General features: G+C 45.1%; 1 protein-coding gene across 2 annotated transcripts in view; it reads left to right on the forward strand.

The window, feature by feature from the left end:
- Window positions 1-19,332, forward strand: part of IPO9 (importin 9) — a 164,258-nt gene that overhangs the window by 46,879 nt on the left and 98,047 nt on the right. For both annotated transcript variants that reach the window (XM_074936110.1, XM_074936109.1), the window contains exons 5-7: window positions 6,003-6,091; window positions 6,576-6,662; window positions 9,458-9,577. In XM_074936110.1, coding sequence (XP_074792211.1) covers window positions 6,003-6,091; window positions 6,576-6,662; window positions 9,458-9,577 — 296 coding nt within the window. The remainder of the gene's footprint in view (window positions 1-6,002; window positions 6,092-6,575; window positions 6,663-9,457; window positions 9,578-19,332) is intronic.

Here is a 19,332-nt window from a genome sequence, read left to right on the forward strand (position 1 = left end):
GTGTCAGGATCCTGAACTCAACCAACTCATGGTCACTGCCTCCCAGATTCCCGTCCACTTTTGCTTCCCCCACTAATTCTTCCCTGTTTGTGCGCAGCAGGTCAAGAAAAGCCCCCCCCCCCCCCAGTTGGCTCGTCTAGCACTTGCGCCAGGAAGTTGTCCCCTACGCTTTCCAAAAACTTCCTGGATTGTCTATGCACCGCTGTATTGCTCTCCCAGCAGATATCAGGAAAATTAAAGTCACCCATGAGAACCAGGGCGTGCGATCTAGTAGCTTCTGTGAGTTGCCGGAAGAAAGCCTCATCCACCTCATCCCCCTGGTCCGGTGGTCTATAGCAGACTCCCACCACTACATCACTCTTGTTGCTCACACTTCTAAACTTAATCCAGAGACACTCAGGTTTTTCTGCACGATCATCTATTCTGACCCACCTGCACATCGCAGGCCATAGAACCTCACCCACCCCCTCCTTTAATAGGCCCATAACTTCTGGCTTAGTTACTGAAGTCCTCAAATCTTGATTTAAAGACCTCAAGTTACAGAGAATCCATGATTTACTCCAGTTCAAACCAGCAAGTGACTCGTTCCCCACACTACAGAGGAAGGTGAAAAACTTGGGTTACTGCCAGTCTGACTTGGGGGGAAATCACTTTTCAACCCCAAATATGGCTATTAGTTAGACCTTGAACATGTGGGTGAGACCCACCAATTAGATACCTGAGAGAGAATTCTATGTAGTAAGTCAGAGCCCTCCCCATCTAGTGTCCCGTCTCTGGTCATTGGAGATATTGCTTAGTGGCAGTCGCCATATGCCACTGTAGGCAACCTCATCATACCATTTCCTCCATAAACGTATCAAGTTCAGTCTTAAAACAGGTTTGGTTTTTACCCCCACTGCTTCCATTGGAAGGCTATTCCAGAACTTCACTCCTCTGGTGGTTAGAAACTGTTGCCTAATTTCATGTCTAAATTTCTGCCAAGGTCATGAATGAAAATGTTAACTAAGATTGGTCCCAAGACTGATCCTTGAGGAACTCCATTAATAAACTTCCTCCAGCCTGACCGTTCAGCATGACCAGTTTTATTCTCCCCTTTAACAAGTTCCTTTGCCATCTTTTGATTCTCATATTAATCCCCATCTTCTCCAAGTTAACTAACTTCCCATGTGGAACTGTATCAAATGCTTTAGTGAAATCCAGGCAGATTGCATGTACTGCATTTACTTTGTCTAGAAAATCAGTTATCTCAAAGAAAAAGATGGGGTTGGTCTGGCACAATCTACCTTTTTTAAAACCATGCTGTATTTTATCCCCATTACCGTTTACCTCTGTGTTCTTAAGTACTCCTTCAAAATTTGTTCTAAGATCTTGCGTACAATTGAGGTCACACTAATGGGGCTGTAGTTTCCTAAATCACATTTTTTTTCTTCCTTTCTCTAATGAAGATACTGTAGTTGCAGTTCTCCTGCCATAGGGTACAACCCCCCACATTTATGGATTCATAAAAGATACTTCCTATTGGGATTGCAATTTCATGTGCCATCCCCTTTAATATTCTTGGGTGGAGATTATCCAGGTTTCCCAATTTAGTCCCATTCATAGAATCATAGAATGTCAGGGTTGGAAGGGACCTCAGGAGGTCATTTAGTCCAACCCCCTGCTCAAAGCAGGACCAATCCCCAACTAAGTCATCCCAGCCAGGGCTTTGTCAAGCCTGACCTTAAAAACTTCTAAGGAAGGAGATTCCACCACCTCCCTAGGTAACCCATTCCAGTGCTTCACCACCCTCCTAGTGAAAAAGTTTTTCCTAATATCCAACCTAAACCTCCCCCACTGCAACTTGAGACCATTACTCCTTGTTCTGTCATCTGCTACCACTGAGAACAGTCTAGAGCCATCCTCTTTGGAACCCCCTTTCAGGTAGTCGAAAGCAGTTATCAAATCCCCCTTCGTTCTTCTCTTCTGCAGACTTAAACAATCCCAGTTCCCTCAGCCTCTCCTCATAAGTCACATGTTCCAGTCTCCTAATCATTTTTGTTGCCCTCCGCTGGATGTTTTCCAATTTTTCCACATCCTCCTTGTAGTGTGGGGCCCAAAACTGGACACAGTACTCCAGATGAGGCCTTACCAATGTCGAATAGAGGGGAACAATCATGTCCCTCGATCTGCTGGCAATGCCCCTGCTTATACAGCCCCAAATGCCATTGGCCTTCTTGGCAACAAGGGCACACTGTTGGCTCATATCCAGCTTCTTGTCCACTGTAACCCCTCGGTCCTTTTCTGCATGACTGCTGCCTAGCCATTCGGTCCCTAGTCTGTAGCGGTGCATGGGATTCTTCCATCCTAAGTGCAGGACTCTGCACTTGTCCTTGTTGAACCTCATCAGATTTCCTTTGGCCCAATCCTCTAATTTGCCTAGAGCCCTCTGTATCCTATCCCTACCCTCCAGCGTATCTACCTCTCCTCCCAGTTTAGTGTCATCTGCAAACTTGCTGAGGGTGCAATCCACACCATCCTCCAGAACATTAATGAAGATATTGAACAAAACCGGCCCCAGGACCGACCCTTGGGGCACTCCACTTGCTACCGGCTGCCAACTAGACATGGATCCATTGATCACTACCCGTTGAGCCCGACAATCTAGCCAACTTTCTATCCACATTATAGTCCATTCATCCCGCCCATACTTCTTTAACTTGCTGGCAAGAATACTGTGACTGTGTCAAAAGCTTTGCTAAAGTCAAGGAACAACACGTCCACTGCTTTCCCCTCATCCACAGAGCCATTTATCTCGTCATAGAAGGCAATTAGATTAGTCAGGCATGACTTGCCCTTGGTGAATCCATGCTGACTGTTCCTGATCACTTTCCTCTCCTCTAAGTGCTTCAGAATTGATTCCTTGAGGACCTGCTCCATGATTTTTTCAGGGACTGAGGTGAGGCTGACTGGCCTGTAGTTCCCAGGATCCTCCTCCTTCCCTTTTTTAAAGATGGGCACTACATTAGCCTTTTTCCAGTCGTCCGGGACTTTCCCGGATCTCCATGAGTTTTCAAAGATAATGGCCAATGGCTCCGCAATCGCATCCGCCAACTCTTTTAGCACTCTCGGATGCGATGCATCCGGCCCCATGACTTGTGCACGTCCAGCTTTTCTAAATAGTCCCGAACCACTTCTTTCTCCACAGAGGGCTGGTCACCTCCTCCCCATGCTGTGCTGCCCAGTGCAGCAGTCTGTGAACTGATCTTGCTCGTGAAGACAAAGGCAAAAAAAAGCATTGAGTACTTCAGCTTTTTCCACATCCTCTGTCACTAGATTGCCTCCCTCATTCAGTAAGGGGCCCACCCTTTCCTTGGCTTTCTTCTTGTTGCTAACATACCTGAAGAAACTCTTCTTGTTACTCTTAACATCTCTTGCTAGCTGCAACTCCAGGTGTGATTTGGCCTTCCTGATTTCACTCCTGTATGCCTGACCAATATTTTTATACTCTTCCCTGGTCATTTGTCCAATCTTCCACTTCTTGTAAGCTTCTTCCATTATATTGTTTGAGTTTGGCGTCCACCTCAGATTTGGTAATTTATTCTTTCATATCCTCATTCCCATTACCACCCTTCCGCTGCCCCCAAGCTCCTCATTTTCCTTAGTAAAAAATGAAACAAAGCACTTGTTCAGATGTTGGGCTGTACCGAGATTATCTTTAATTGCCATCCTGTCCTCAGCGCCTAGCGGTCTCACCTTTCCTTGCTTTCTTTTTATTTACAGGGCTAAAGAAACTTTTACTGTTTTTAATTTCCTATGTAAGCGCTAGCTCTGCTTGCCTTTTGGCAGTTCTCACTTTTTCCTTATGCTTTCTGATCTCAAGGGTATGTCTACACTTCCATTAAAAACCTACAGGTGGCCCATGCCAGCTCACTCAGACTTGCAGGGCTGCAGCCTAAGCTCTGGGACCCTCCCATCTCACAGGATTCTAGAGCCCAGGCTCCCATCTGAACCCAAACATCTACACTGTCATTAAATAGCCCCTTAGTCTGAGCTGTGTGAGCCTGAGTCAACTGGCACGGGCCAGATGTGGGTTTTTAATTGCAGTGTAGAAACACCCCCAAGAGAGAGCTTTCCTTGTTGGTCCATTCCTTTTTCCATTCCTTGTGGACTTTCTTCTTGCCCCTAATAATCTGCCTGAAATGCTTGTTCATCCAGTTTAGTCTGCAAATTGTCCCTACAAATTTTTTCCCTCTGCTTGGAATGCAGGCTCCAACTGCAACTTTGATTTAAAGTAATTCCAAGACTCCTCCACATTCTTGAAATCAATGAGCCTGGCTGCAGACCTAGTGTCATAAATATAAAGGGAAGGGTAAACCCCTTTAAAATCCCTCCTGGCCAGAGGAAATCTCCTCTCACCTGTAAAGGGTTAAGAAGCTAAAGGTAACCTCGCTGGCACCTGACCAAAATGACCAATGAGGAGACAAGATACTTTCAAAAGCTGGGAGGAGGGAGAGAAACAAAGGGTCTGTGTGTCTGTCTATATGCTGTTTCTGCTGGGGATAGACCAGGAATGGAGTCTTAGAACTTTTAGTAAGTAATCTAGTTAGGTACGTGTTAGATTATGATTTGTTTAAATGGCTGAGAAAAGAATTGTACTGAATAGAATGACTATTCCTGTCTGTGTATCTTTTTTGTAACTTAAGGTTTTGCCTAGAGGGGTTCTCTATGTTTTGAATCTAATTACCCTGTATGGTATCTACCATCCTGATTTTACAGAGGTGATTTCTTTACTTCTATTTACTTCTATTTCTATTAAAAGTCTTCTTGTAAGAAAACTGAATGCTTTTTCATTGTTCTCAGATCCAAGGGTTTGGCTCTGTGGTCACCTATGCAAATTGGTGAGGCTTTTTATCCAACATTTCCCAGGAAAGGGGGGGTGCAAGTGTTGGGAGGATTGTTCATTGTTCTTAAGATCCAAGGGTCTGGGTCTGTAGTCACCTAGGCAAATTGGTGAGGCTTTTTTACCAAACCTTGTCCAGGAAGTGGGGTGCAAGGTTTTGGGAAGTAGTTTGGGGGGAAAGACATGTCCAAACAGCTCTTCCCCAGTAACCAGTATTTGTTTGGTGGTGGTAGCGGCCAATCCAAGGACAAAGGGTGGAATATTTTGTACCTTGGGGAAGTTTTGACCTAAGCGGGTAAAGATAAGCTTAGGAGGTTTTTCATGCAGGTCCCCACATCTGTACCCTAGCGTTCAGAGTGGGGAAGGAACCTTGACACCTAGTTTGTAAGGGGGGGTTGTGGTACTGCTACCCTTACTTCTGCGCTGCTGCTGGCGGAAGTGCTGCCTTCAGAGCTGGGTAGCTAGAGAGCGGCGGCTGCTGACTGAGGGCCCAGCTCTGAAGGCAGAGCTCCTGCCAGCAGCAGTGCAGAAGTAAGGATGCCATGGCTTGGTATTACCACCCTTACTTCTGCATTGCTGCCTGCGGAGCTGGGCCCTTGGTCAGCAGACGCCACTGAGCTCTGAAGGCAGCAGCGCAGAAATAAGGGTGGCATGGTAGGATATTGCCGTCCTTAGTTCTGCACTGCTGCTGGCGGGGCACTACCTTCAGAGCTGGGCGCCCAACCAATAGCTGCCTCTCGATGGCCATCCAGTTCTGAAGGCAGCCCAGAAGTAAGGGTGGCAATACCGCAACCCCCCTTAAATAACCTTGTCACCCCCCTGCAACTCCATTTTGGGTCAGGCCCCCCAGTTTGAGACACGCTGGTCTCCGCTCCTGAAATGTGCATATTATAGGGTAAAAGTACACAAGACCAGATTTCACAGGGGGAGACCAGATTTCACAATCCGTGACACGTTTTTCATGGCCTTGAATTTGGTAGGGCCCTACACACTGGTGTAAATTAAAGTTTAACGAAGAATAAAATCACTTCTATTGTTGAGGCTGAACTGAATTGGAGTGTGAACCTGGGAGATAATGCTCAAATGTATGGGGACCCTCCTCTTTACTTGTTTCTCTTCCTAGAGTTTACCCGGGAAGTGACAGACACACAGATGCCACTTGTCGCTCCTGTTATTCTTCCTGAGATGTACAAAATTTTCACAATGGCGGAGGTATGGCAAAGAACTATTTGTCTTCACTGTTAGTGGTACTAACTAAATGACAACATATTGCTGGTTAGTAGGTTAGGGAGGGAGGTGCCTGTTCTGAAGGAATAAAGAAATGTAGATGTAGCTAGATGTCATGTGTTTGAAAGTAATTAAATATTGTGATGACCTACTGAATGCATTAAGAGGGTATTTCAGGTAAGTGAGAATGAGATTGTGTTGGATTCTGATATCTCTCTCTCCTTTTCCTGCAGTTTTGGTTACTACAGTGTCTCTTAGGAGTTTTCAGGTTCACTGTTCAGTGTTAAGAAATTAGCTGGTGACTTGTTCAAATTTAGACTGTGCTGAAGAAAGAGAAATCTCTGAAATAAGTGTGTTAAGGATAACATATGAGCATGGTTAATGGTAGTGATTAAACACACTTTCGCTTCCCTAGTATCACCAGCATTTTTCTTGTCACACCTGAGACATATTATATGTTTTCTAAAAGGTATATGGTATTCGCACCAGATCACGTGCAGTAGAGATCTTCACCACCTGTGCCCATATGATCTGTAACATGGAGGAGCTGGAGAAGGTAAGTTTGATTTTCAGTTCATGAGTTCATTGTATATTGCAGGAAATTATTCTGAGCAGGTGTAAAATTAGCATCTGTTTGGAAACTTAGAATATTTATTCTATACAACTGTAATGTTGGGGAGAATGTTATATTTCTCTAATATGCAAAGTGGCCGAATCTCTACTTCAAGTGCAAAACTCAATGCAACTGGCTTCTTTACACTTAATTTTAACTCCTAAACTGATCAATAGATTTACTTGGAACTTGTGAGAAAACATTTTCAGGACACAGATTAAGTGCTGTAATTTGGGGAAGAAGGCACCATATGGTCCATTCTGGAGGTCCTCCTCATGGCTGTCACAGTTACTGAGCGAATTGCACCTCTGACTCTTGATCTCTTCCAGTGCACCCCCCTTTAGGTTTTGGGCCTTGGGCGGTCACCTGGGTCCAGGTGGAATCATTCTGTTCTCCCATTGACAGACTAGGCCCTGGGTTGCAATCCCCTAGTATTAACTGTGATTACCTCTGCAGGTTTGACTTAGGTTCAGACCCTGCAGTTCTGCTCTCAGGGATAAGAGATAAGATAGCCTCCTTAAGGAAAGGTATTATTTATTTAGAGGAAGGGATTTCTCTGAAATATTTATCTTAAAAACAGTAAGACAGACTACATATATCTAGCTTTTCCCTGAGACTTACCATTCCCAGGCTCTGGGAAAGCCCGTGTCTTTCTAAAAGCTTGTCCCATTGCCTTTCAGGTGTGTGCTGGGGTGTTATTATTTAGATTTCTTGTGCTGCTTTCTTGTTTGCTCTACCCACATCCCTCTCTTAAATTAGATCAATACAGTCATACAAGAAATTCCAGCAATCCACCATAGTTATACAGACCTCACTGACCAGGTCACTTAAAATAGTCCTATGGTTATTACACAGTTAATAGATTAATATATAGCTGCTCCATGACTGTCACATTGGCTCCACAATTAAAGTTGACTTAAGTTTTGTCCCTAAAGTAGGGTAGGGTTCACTCTCTGTATATGAAGAATAGAGTATAGCATATCACACCCAAAATTTCAGCACTTACTCTTTGAGTATGGAACTAATAACAAGGATGTTGAATACTGCTTTAAGTTTCAGAGTAACAGCCGTGTTAGTCTGTATTCGCAAAAAGAAAAGGAGTACTTGTGGCACCTTAGAGACTAACCAATGTATTTGAGCATAAGCTTTCGTGAGCTACAGCTCACTTCATCGGATGCATTTTTCCATATTGTGGAAAATACAGAAGATGTTTGTTTTTATACACACAAATCATGAAAAAATGGGTGTTTATCACTACAAAAGGTTTTCTCTCCCCCCCACCCCACTCTCCTGCTGGTAATAGCTTATCTAAAGTGATCACTCTCCTTACAATATGTATGATAATCAAGGTGGGCCATTTCCAGCACAAATCCAGGGTTTAATAAGAGCGTTGGGGGGGGCGGTGGTTAGGAAAACAAGGGGAAATAGGTTACCTTGCATAATGACTTAGCCACTCCCAGTCTCTATTCAAGCCTAAATTAATTGTATCCAATTTGCAAATGAATTCCAATTCAGCAGTCTCTCGCTGGAGTCTGGATTTGAATGCCCCTCTGCCATGTACATTGGTCAAACTGGACAGTCTCTATGTAAAAGAATAAATGGACACAAATCAGATGTCAAGAATTATAACATTCATAAACCAGTCGGAGAACACTTCAATCTCTCTGGTCACACGATTACAGACATGAAAGTTGTGATATTACAACAAAAAAACTTCAAATCCAGACTCCAGCGAGAAACTGTTGAATTGGAATTCATTTGCAAATTGGATACAATTAACTTAGGCTTGAATAGAGACTGGGAGTGGCTAAGTCATTATGCAAGGTAACCTATTTCCCCTTGTTTTCCTAACCCCCCCCCTTCCTCAGACGTTCTTGTTAAACCCTGGACTTGTGCTGGAAATGGCCCACCTTGATTATCATACACATTGTAAGGAGAGTGATCACTTTAGATAAGCTATTACCAGCAGGTGAGTGGGGTGGGGGGGGAGAGAACCTTTTGTAGTGATAAACACCCATTTTTTCATGATTTGTGTGTATAAAAGCAAACATCTTTTGTATTTTCCACAGTATGCATCCGATGAAGTGAGCTGTAGCTCACGAAAGCTTATGCTCAAATAAATTGGTTAGTCTCTAAGGTGCCACAAGTACTGCTTTAAGTGTGGAACTTAACTGTCTTTCTTACGGAGTCACAACCAGTGCCTTTATAATATTGCGTAAGTTTTGATGTGTCTGATTTTTCTTACTCTGTCCAAAGTGCAGATTTTAATCTTGCTCCACCTAGCACCATTTACAGTGCAGCCAAAATGCTTTTTGTATATATTACCCAGAGAAATCAACACAGCAATTCTCATGCCAGCTTTTATTACTTAAGACAGTTTTTGAAAAGCTTGTTCTGCTTTGCAATTGTTGCTGGCTTCCAGACTGAGAAGCCAGTCAGTTTGACAGTCATTGTGAAGAGGCGCCCCCGGAAGCTGCATGTGACTCCTCAATGCACAGCAGTTGTCATCAGCCTCTACTTTGTTTTGGGGCAACATAACGGGTATGATTTCCATTGCTATCTGTGAGCTTCAGCTTTTAATAGTGTGCATGTAAATTTACCAGTTATTGTAGACTGTCCTTTTGTTCTTTTTGTACAGCGCCTGGCACAGTGGTGTCCTGGTCCATGTCTGAGACACCCAAGTGCTATGGTAATACTAATGTATAGAATTCAATACTACTTGTATTTGTTGTGACTAGGGTGCAGCCAAAGTCCTGATCTTTCCTGTAGTGCAGCAGTTCACAGAGGCCTTTGTTCAGGCCCTACAGATGCCTGATGGCCCTACATCGGACAGTGGATTTAAAATGGAGGTCTTAAAGGTAAGCACATAGTGTGGTACAGTAATTAATACCCACATGTATGTTGTCTTAACACAGAGACAGAAAAACAAGACTAATGTCATCCTTGTTGGCATTACACATTTTGAGTTGCAGAGTGCTGTGACTCCAACAGCTTGCAATGTTAACATGAGCCATTTTGTCTTAATGAGTTGTAGATGTGTATGGTTAGCTGTCTTTGTCAGCTGCGGACTCAGGTGTGTGTGCGCATGCATGCACACGAGAGAGCTGTAGCTTGTCTCTATGATGGCAGACAAATAGGTGGTGGGATTCTAATTTTGTTTGTTAGTTGGTATTTGGTGTATTCTAACTGGGAATGTCTGTTTTTGATTAAGGTGATTTGCATCTTCACAAATGTACGCAGTGTATCCTTGACAGCTTTTTGATTACAGTCAGGACCCTGTGTGTTCCATGATTCCAAGGCTGTGGTATTCATTTCTTGCTGCAGAATTATGCTACAGAATGTTTTAATTTTAAAAAAAAATCTGGTCCTTATGGTTGCAAAGGGAACAGTGAAAATGTGAACCGAGTGTCAACTGACGGTTTTCTTCCTGAGTTTTCAGATAGCTTGGATCCAGTACCTTTTAGAAATCTGACCTGCCTCACTCTTCTCAGTCAGGACCCTGTGGATTCTGTGGTTTACGGTCTGGATAAATTGGCACCTTTCAAGATGCTGTGGAAGTTGCAATTTTGCTGTTTTGGGTGTTGGACATTTTGTGTCTCAGCCCTGCCAAGACTTGTCTGTACCTTTATTATTTAACCTTTATATTGCGCTAAGGCCTAAAGTAGGGTGAGGGCCTTCTTCGGCTCTCCATGTTTCCACACAAGAACGAGTTAACTGGATTACAGTGCATTCTTTCTGCATTGTTTCATAGAGCCAAGCAGATTTGAATAAGGGAGTCAAAGTAAGAATCCAGCTGTAGCTTTATAGCAGGGCAAGAATTAGAAGAGTAGGCTGTGCTGCCTAGAGAACAACGTAACAGCCAAGGTTTGGAGAGCCAAAAGTATGAGCTGCTGAAACTAACTCAGAGCTCCCTCAGTGGAGAGAAGGTTCTGAGCTGGGGTTCTTGGACAATATTGCAAATGCTGAGCAGGCTGCCTGGAGAACATAGTGAAATACAAGTGTCAATGACTTCTACTCAGTCTCTGAGCCTCAGGAGTGTATGTTCAGAGATGTGGAGGAATGTTACAGAATTTCCATGTTCTTATGCATGGAGCCTGTGCATTGTCATAGCTGTCATATAGCAAATGCAGAGGAAATGGTGGCACTCAGCAGTAGTGCGAACGATTATGAATCCGGAATATTCTATACAGCTGCTCTTAATTTGTGTAAGGCTCCAATTCAAGAAAATGCTTGTTAGAGCAGGGGTGGACAAACTTTTTGGCCTGAGGGCCACATTAGGGTTCTGAATCTGTACGGAGGGCTGGGTAGGGAAGGCTGCGCCTCCCCAAAGAGCCTGGCCCCTGCCCTGTATCCGCCCCTTCACACTTCTTGCCCCCTTCAGAACCCCTGACCCATTCAATCCAAACCTCTTCCTTGCCCCCGACCGCCCCCTCCCAGGACTCCACCTCCTATCCAACCCCCCCATCCCCTGACTGCCCTGACCCATATCCACACCCCCACCCCCTGACAGGCCCCACAGGATTTCCACGCCTATTCAACCCCCCAATTCCCTGACTCCTCCCCCCCCCCCCGCCAACCTCCACCCCATCCAACTGTCCCCTGACTGCCCCCTGGCACCCACTGCCCCTTATCCAACCCCCCCGCCCCCTTACCATGCCACTCAGAGCACCAGGACTGGCAGCCATGCCACCCGGCCAGAGCCATCCATGCTGCCGCACAGTCTTGAGCACCGGGGCAGGCCGGGCAGCGCTGCCCGGCAGGAGCTCGCAGCCCCGCCACCCAGAGCGCTGGCAGCACAGTAAGCTGAGGCTGCGGGGAGGGGGGATAGCAGGAGAGGGGCCGAGGGCTAGCCTCCCAGGCTGGGAGCTCAAGGACTAGGCAGGAGGGTCCTGCGGGCCGGATGTGGCTCATGAGCCGTAGTTTGCCTGTCTCTGTGTTAGAGCATTCCTATTCAGGAAAATATTTAAGCACGTGCTTAAGTGCCTTTGTGAGTAGGATTGCTTTCCTGAATCGTGGCCTAAAGCACCTGTGGTCGCCAGTTTAGTTCTAACTAAAGCCATATCCTCTGTGCTACTTGTTAAGGCCCAGTGTATTCCGTAGCAAGCGGGACCTACATTCTGTGTCAAAGCCCTCTGGTTTATTGTTTTGTTTGAATGATGGTAGCATTTTTAAGCCCTAGCTGAAATTGGAGAACTGTTGTGCTAGATATTATACAGGTGCATAGTTACAGTCCATGCCTTGAAAAGCTTACAGTCTAACTAGGTTAGAGGTGAAGGTTGGGAAGAAGGAAGTACTGGTTTGGATAGTAAATTAAGTTTCTTACCTTTTTTCCCCATTTCCTGTTTTTGGTGTCCTGCAGATCTTTGTACTGACCACATAGCTGCACTGTAGAAATTTGGGGGAAGGGACCAGAGGTGTTGGTAGCTGGCTTGGGGCAGTTATTGATTTTTGCACCTACGGATGCGTGGAGGTGATGTTTGGATTGTGGGTTAAGCATATTACTTTTCCAGTATTACAGATGGGAAACACTCAGAGGTGGAAGACTGATTCTTATAGTTGGAGCTATACATTATTTGTGTGCCTTCCAAGAGTGATTAATCTCTGTTTAAATCACAATAGGCCCTATTTAACTTTCAGTATTGCTGTTCCCACAATATTAGGTTTCCACCACAATTTTGATTTTAATCAGTTTACTTTGCACAGTCCACAATTTTGCATACATTTTGAAGTTTGCAACACTTTTTTTTTTTTTCCCATTAGTACTTCCCACCTTAATTACAGTAGCTTTGGCAATACAGTACACTCTTGGTATAATGCCCTTCGCAATAGTGAACCTTGGGCTATACCGAACCCCTCCCTAGGTCCCACCTGGAATGGGAGGGGGCAGAGAGCTCCTCCAGCCCCAGGTCTGTGGTGGTGGCAGAGAGGTCTGTGCCCCCGCCGCAGCTGCGGGACCGGAGGAGTTGTTGTTGTGCCCCCATAGAATCATAGAATATCAGGGTTGGAAGGGACCCCAGAAGGTCATCTAGTCCAACCCCCTGCTCGAAGCAGGACCAATTCCCAGTTAAATCATCCCAGCCAGGGCTTTGTCAAGCCTGACCTTAAAAACCTCTAAGGAAGGAGATTCTACCACCTCCCTAGGTAACGCATTCCAGTGTTTCACCACCCTCTTAGTGAAAAAGTTTTTCCTAATATCCAATCTAAACCTCCCCCATTGCAACTTGAGACCATTACTCCTCGTTCTGTCATCTGCTACCATTGAGAACAGTCTAGAGCCATCCTCTTTGGAACCCCCTTTCAGGTAGTTGAAATCAGCTATCAAATCCCCCCTCATTCTTCTCTTCTGCAGACTAAACAATCCCAGCTCCCTCAGCCTCTCCTCATAAGTCATGTGCTCTAGACCCCTAATCATTTTTGTTGCCCTTCGCTGGACTCTCTCCAATTTATCCACATCCTTCTTGTAGTGTGGGGCCCAAAACTGGACACAGTACTCCAGATGAGGCCTCACCAGTGTCGAATAGAGGGGAACGATCACGTCCCTCGATCTGCTCACTATGCCCCTACTTATACATCCCAAAATGCCATTGGCCTTCTTGGCAACAAGGGCACACTGCTGACTCATATCCAGCTTCTCGTCCACTGTCACCCCTAGGTCTTTTTCCGCAGAACTGCTGCCTAGCCATTCGGTCCCTAGTCTGTAGCGGTGCATTGGATTCTTCCGTCGTAAGTGTAGGACCCTGCACTTATTGAACCTCATCAGATTTCTTTTGGCCCAATCCTCCAATCTGTCTAGGTCCTTCTGTATCCTATCCCTCCCCTCCAGCGTATCTACCACTCCTCCCAGTTTAGTATCATCCGCAAATTTGCTGAGAGTGCAATCCACACCATCCTCTAGATCATTTATGAAGATATTGAACAAAACCGGCCCTAGGACTGACCCCTGGGGCACTCCACTTGACACCGGCTGCCAACTAGACATGGAGCCATTGATCACTACCCGTTGAGCCCGACAATCTAGCCAGCTTTCTACCCACCTTATAGTGCATTCATCCAGCCCATACTTCCTTAACTTGCTGACAAGAATACTGTGGGAGACCGTGTCAAAAGCTTTGCTAAAGTCAAGAAACAATACATCCACTGCTTTCCCTTCATCCACAGAACCAGTAATCTCATCATAAAAGGCGATTAGATTAGTCAGGCATGACCTTCCCTTGGTGAATCCATGCTGACTGTTCCTGATCACTCTCCTCTCATGTAAGTGCTTCAGGATTGATTCTTTGAGGACCTGCTCCATGATTTTTCCAGGGACTGAGGTGAGGCTGACTGGCCTGTAGTTCCCAGGATCCTCCTTCTTCCCTTTTTTAAAGATTGGCACTACATTAGCCTTTTTCCAGTCATCCGGGACTTCCCCCGTTCGCCACGAGTTTTCAAAGATAATGGCCAAGGGCTCTGCAATCACAGCCGCCAATTCCTTCAGCACTCTCGGATGCAACTCGTCCGGCCCCATGGACTTGTGCACGTCCAGCTTTTCTAAATAGTCCCTAACCACCTCTATCTCCACAGATGGCTGGCCATCTCTTCCCCATTTTGTGATGCCCAGCGCAGCAGTCTTCTGCTAACAAGCTTCACCACGATTACTTACCCAAAGTGTTTGAAGTACACAGAAAGGAGCTGAAAGAGCTTATGAAAAAAGCTGATTCTGTATGCATTGTGTTTGACAAGTCAACAGATGACAAAGATAATTGCATACTGAATGTCATTGCTCTAGTCCACATGAGTGGCTCAGAAAAGCTAGAGTCCTTTCTTTTGGATATTTCTGTTCTTAACTTGGTAAATTATTCAGCTGTCACATGCTGTCACTAAGTGCCTGACCTGTTTTGATTTAGACTTTAATAAGATGTCCGGGATAGCAACAGACAGTGCATCATACTGTACTCGTTCATATAATCAGGTTCTACAGGGGCTGCTTCCTAATTCGGTGAACGTAACGTGATATGCATATTGTTAAGTCTCGCTAGCAATCAGTGGCATGGTCATTTTTCTAAAGTTGATACATTCACTGCTGCAATGAAAAAAAAAAAGTTTAAACAGGGCCCAGCTCGCAACCTGCATTTCAAGACTGACTTTGCAAGAAAAACAATTTAATCCTGACCAACTGCCTCTGTGTCCAGAACCACGATGGAATTGGCGGTTTGAAGCAGTTCTTTACCACACTGACTACTGAGAGTTTATTGAAAGTTAAATGGAGATTTCACCTGACACTCAAGTAATGGACAGACTTATCTCACTTTTAAATGTCATGACTTTGCCACTTGACATGCAGTTTATTGCTTGGAATGCCAAATCATTGATGAAAACCATTAAATCTTTTGACATGTGTTCTGTTTTTAATCCATCAATTGTATAACACTGTAATGGATTTGACACACTGGGCAGACTACAGTGCGAAAGAAAAGCACTGGAAGATGCAGAGTGGAATGCATTTTTACAAAGCGTATTTAAGAAAATGGCAGACAAACTGAAGGAATACTACAACACTGAGGAGCGTGTTGCCAAACCAGCTCGATGAGGACCAAGGTTCATGCAGCACAGACTGTCATTTATGAAAGCAGTTTGGGTATTTGATGTGAAACAAGTGAATGTTATCAGAGCAGGTGCTCCCTCTGGAGGAAATCCCTATGTTTGGCCGTGAAGCTAAAGCACAGCTTGCCCCTTATAAATTTTTTGCAAGTGAATGTGAATTAAATGATCTTGGAAAGTTTTGGGATTCACCTGGAGTTCTACAGTGTTTTCCATAGTTAGTCGTAGCTTTGCTCTCTCTGCTACCAATCTTGCCTAATTCTGTGCATGCTGATGTTCAGTATCTCGGTACGGACAAATCTTCACAAAACAAAGGTGGTATGAAGGAGACCACTATAGCGGGTTTTACTGCACTAACACTGAATGCCTGTAAAATGTAAAAGGCTAAAGTGACTGGACTCGATTTCTACAGCAGTGGTGTTAAGACTCTGTCTTCTGAATTTTACATTGTACCGGTCACTTTTTTGAATGACTGTAATATAGCTTTCAGAGTAACAGCTGTGTTAGTCTGTATTCGCAAATAGAAAAGGAGTACTTGTGGCACCTTAGAGACTAACCAATTTATTTGAGCATGAGCTTTCGTGAGCTACAGCTCACTTCATCGGATGCATACTGTGGAAACTGCAGAAGACATTATATACACACAGAGACCATGAAACAATACCTCCTCCCACCCCACTCTCCTGCTGGTAATAGCTTATCTAAAGTGATCATCAAGTTGGGCCATTTCCAGCACAAATCCAGGTTTTCTCACCCTCCGCCCCCTCCCCCCCCACACACACAAACTCACTCTCCTGCTGGTAATAGCCCATCCAAAGTGACCACTCTTGAAATGGCCCACCTTGATTATCATACACATTGTGAAGAGTGGTCACTTTGGTGTAGTCCAACCCCCTGCTCAAAGCAGGACCAACATCAAGTAAATCATCCCAGCCAAGGCTTTGTCAAGCCGGGCCTTAAAAACCTCTAAGAATGGAGATTCCACCACCTCCCTAGGTAACCCATTCCAGTACTTCACCATCCTCCTAGTGAAATAGTGTTTCTTAATATCCAACCTAGACCTCCCCCACTGCAATTTGAAACCATTGCCCCTTGTTCTGTCATCTGCCACCACTGAGAACAGCCGAGCTCCATCCTCATTGGAACACCGCTTCTGGTAGTTGAAGGCTGTTATCGAATCCCCCCTCACTCTTTTTTTTCTGCAGACTAAATAAGCCCAGTTCCCTCAGCGTCTCCTCATAAGTCATGAGCCACAGCCCCCTAATCATTTTTGTTGCCCTCCGCTGGACTCTCTCCAATTTGTCCACATCTTTTCTGCAGATGTAGTGGGGGCCCCGAAACTGGATGCGGTACTCCAGATGTGGCCTCACCAGTGATGAATAGAGGGGAATAATCACTTCCCTCGATCTGCTGGCAGTGCTCCTACTAATGCAGCCCAATATGCAGTTAGCCATCTTTGCAACAGGGGCACTCTACTGCCTCATATCCAGCTTCTCGATCACTGTAATCCCCGGGTCCTTTTCTGCAGAACTGCCGCTTAGCCAGTCAGTCCCCAGCCGGTAGCAGTGCATGAGGTTCTTCTGTCCTAAGTGCAGGTCTCTGCACTTTTCCTTTTTGAACATCACCAGATTTCTTTTAGCCCAATCCTCCAATTTGTCTAGGTGTCTCTGGACCCTATCCCTACCCTCCAGCATCTCTACCTCTCCCCCCAGTTTAGTGTCATCTGCGAACTTGCTGAGGGTGCAATCCATCCCATCGTCCAGATCATTAATAAAGATGTTGAACAAAACCAGCCCCAGGACCAACCTCTTGGGCACTCCGCTGCCAACTAGACATTGAGCCATTGATTGAGGGGAGGGATAGCTCAGTGGTTTGAGCATTGGCCAAGGTTGTGAGTTCAATCCTTGAGGGGGCTGTTTAGGGATCTGGGGCAAAAATTGGGGATTGGTCCTGCTTTGAGCAGGGGGTTGGACTAGATGACCTCCTGAGGTCCCTTCCAACCCTGATATTCTATGATTCTACCCATTGAGCTCAACAATCTAGCCAGCTTTCTATTCACCGTATAATCCATTCATCCAGTCCATACTTCTTTAACCAGCTGGCAAGAATACTGTGGGAGATTGTATCAAAAGCTTTGCTAAAGTCAAGGTACATTACGTCCACCAATTTCCCCATAGCCACAGAGCCAATTATCTCATCATAGAAGTTGGTCAGGCATGACTTGCCCTTGGTGAATCCATGTTGACTGTTCCTGATCACCTTCCTCTCCTCCAAGTGCTTCAGAATTGATTCCTTGAAGACCTGCTCCATGATTTTGCCAGGGACTGAGGTGAGGCTGACTGGCTTGTAGTTCCCCGGATCCTCCTCCTTCCCTTTTTTAAAGATGGGCACTACATTAGCCTTTTTCCAGTCATCCGGGACCTCCTCCAATCGCCTTGAGTTTTCAAAGATAATGGCCAATGGCTCTGCAATCACATCCGCCAGCTCCTTTAGCGCACTCGGATGCAGTGCATCCTGCCCCATGGACTTGTGCTCGTCCAGCTTTTCTAAATAAGTTTCATACTGGAGCTCTGAGCAATCATACTGCTCTCTTACATACAATGCAACTCCTCCACCTTTTCTCCCCCGCCTGTTCTTCCTGAAGAGTTTATACCCATCCATGACAGTGCTCCAGTTATGTAAGTTACGCCACCAAGTCTCTGTTGTTCCAATCACATCATAGTTCCTTGACTGTGCCAGGACTTCCAGTTCTTCCTGCTTGTTTCCCAGTCTTCTTGCATTTGTGTATAGGCACCTAAGAAAACTAACTGATTGCCCGGATTTCTCAGTATGAATCAGGAAGCCTCCCCTGTTGCACTCTCCTCCTTGTGTTTCCTCCCAGTATCCCACTTCCGCCACCTACCCCAGAGCTTAGGTCTCCATCCCCCAGTGAACCTAGTTTTAAAGCTCTCCTCACTAGGTTAGCAAGCCTGCCTGCAAAGATGCTCTTCCTTCTCTTCGTTAGGTGGATCCCATCTCTTCTTGGCAATCCTCCTTCCTGGAACAACATCCTATGGTCGAAGAATCCAAAGCCCTCTCTCCTACACCACCTGTGCAACCACGCATTGACTTCCACCGTTTGATGGTTCCTACCTGGGCTTTGTCCTTCAACAGGGACGAGAACACAACTTGTGCCTCAAACTCCTTTATCCTTGTCAAGGCTGATTCCCAACTCTGTGCACTCCCTTCTCTTCATATGCCAGTATATTTATGCATCTGTATCTGTAATTTTCACTCTGTGCATCTAAAGAAGTGTGTTTTTGCCCACAAAAGCTTATGCCCAAATAAATCTGTTAGTCTTTTTAAGGTGCCACCAGACTCCTCATTTTTCATAAGTTGTTTCTTAGTTCCTCTTATTCTCATTAGCATCTATGCACAGCATATACCCTGTGGTCAGGACAGGACATACAGTGATGTTACAATCAGGTGTCTCATGATCCTGGACAATACCTTGCAGTTTATTGCAATCTAGTTTTTTAACATTACCTATTGTCACATCTTTTACACTAATCTTGTGACTTCCTGGCATAGGGTTATTCCTAGATCACCCACTTATGTCAGGTGTTTTTAAGCCTATGGCCTAGTCTGACTAAGCTGAAATCTTACAGGTCTCAGCCTATAGGTCTTGCATTCCAGCCATGCTTTACTTATAAACCTATACTTTTATATACACTCTCATCACTCCTAAATACTTGTCAATAGTATACTTCTATACTCCTACAATTTAAATCTGTTTCGCATATGTTGATTATATATGGAATGGCGCATGAATTGACCATAACACAATAATAAATGGATGATAAAATGAACTAATTGGCTACAGGGACTACTTGGAAGAAGACACTTACGTTTTTATTAGAGGCTGACAAACAACCAGCAAGAGTGGGAACATTTGCAGAGCAAGAGGTCAGGGAGAGATACAAAACTTGACGAGAGGTGTGATGAATGTGGGGATTTTAGTAATATTTTTGATTCCCATGCATGCCTCAGTTTC

Source organism: Natator depressus, chromosome 21 (genome assembly GCF_965152275.1).
Source record: "Natator depressus isolate rNatDep1 chromosome 21, rNatDep2.hap1, whole genome shotgun sequence".
In the NCBI taxonomy this organism is placed as follows: domain Eukaryota; kingdom Metazoa; phylum Chordata; order Testudines; family Cheloniidae; genus Natator; species Natator depressus.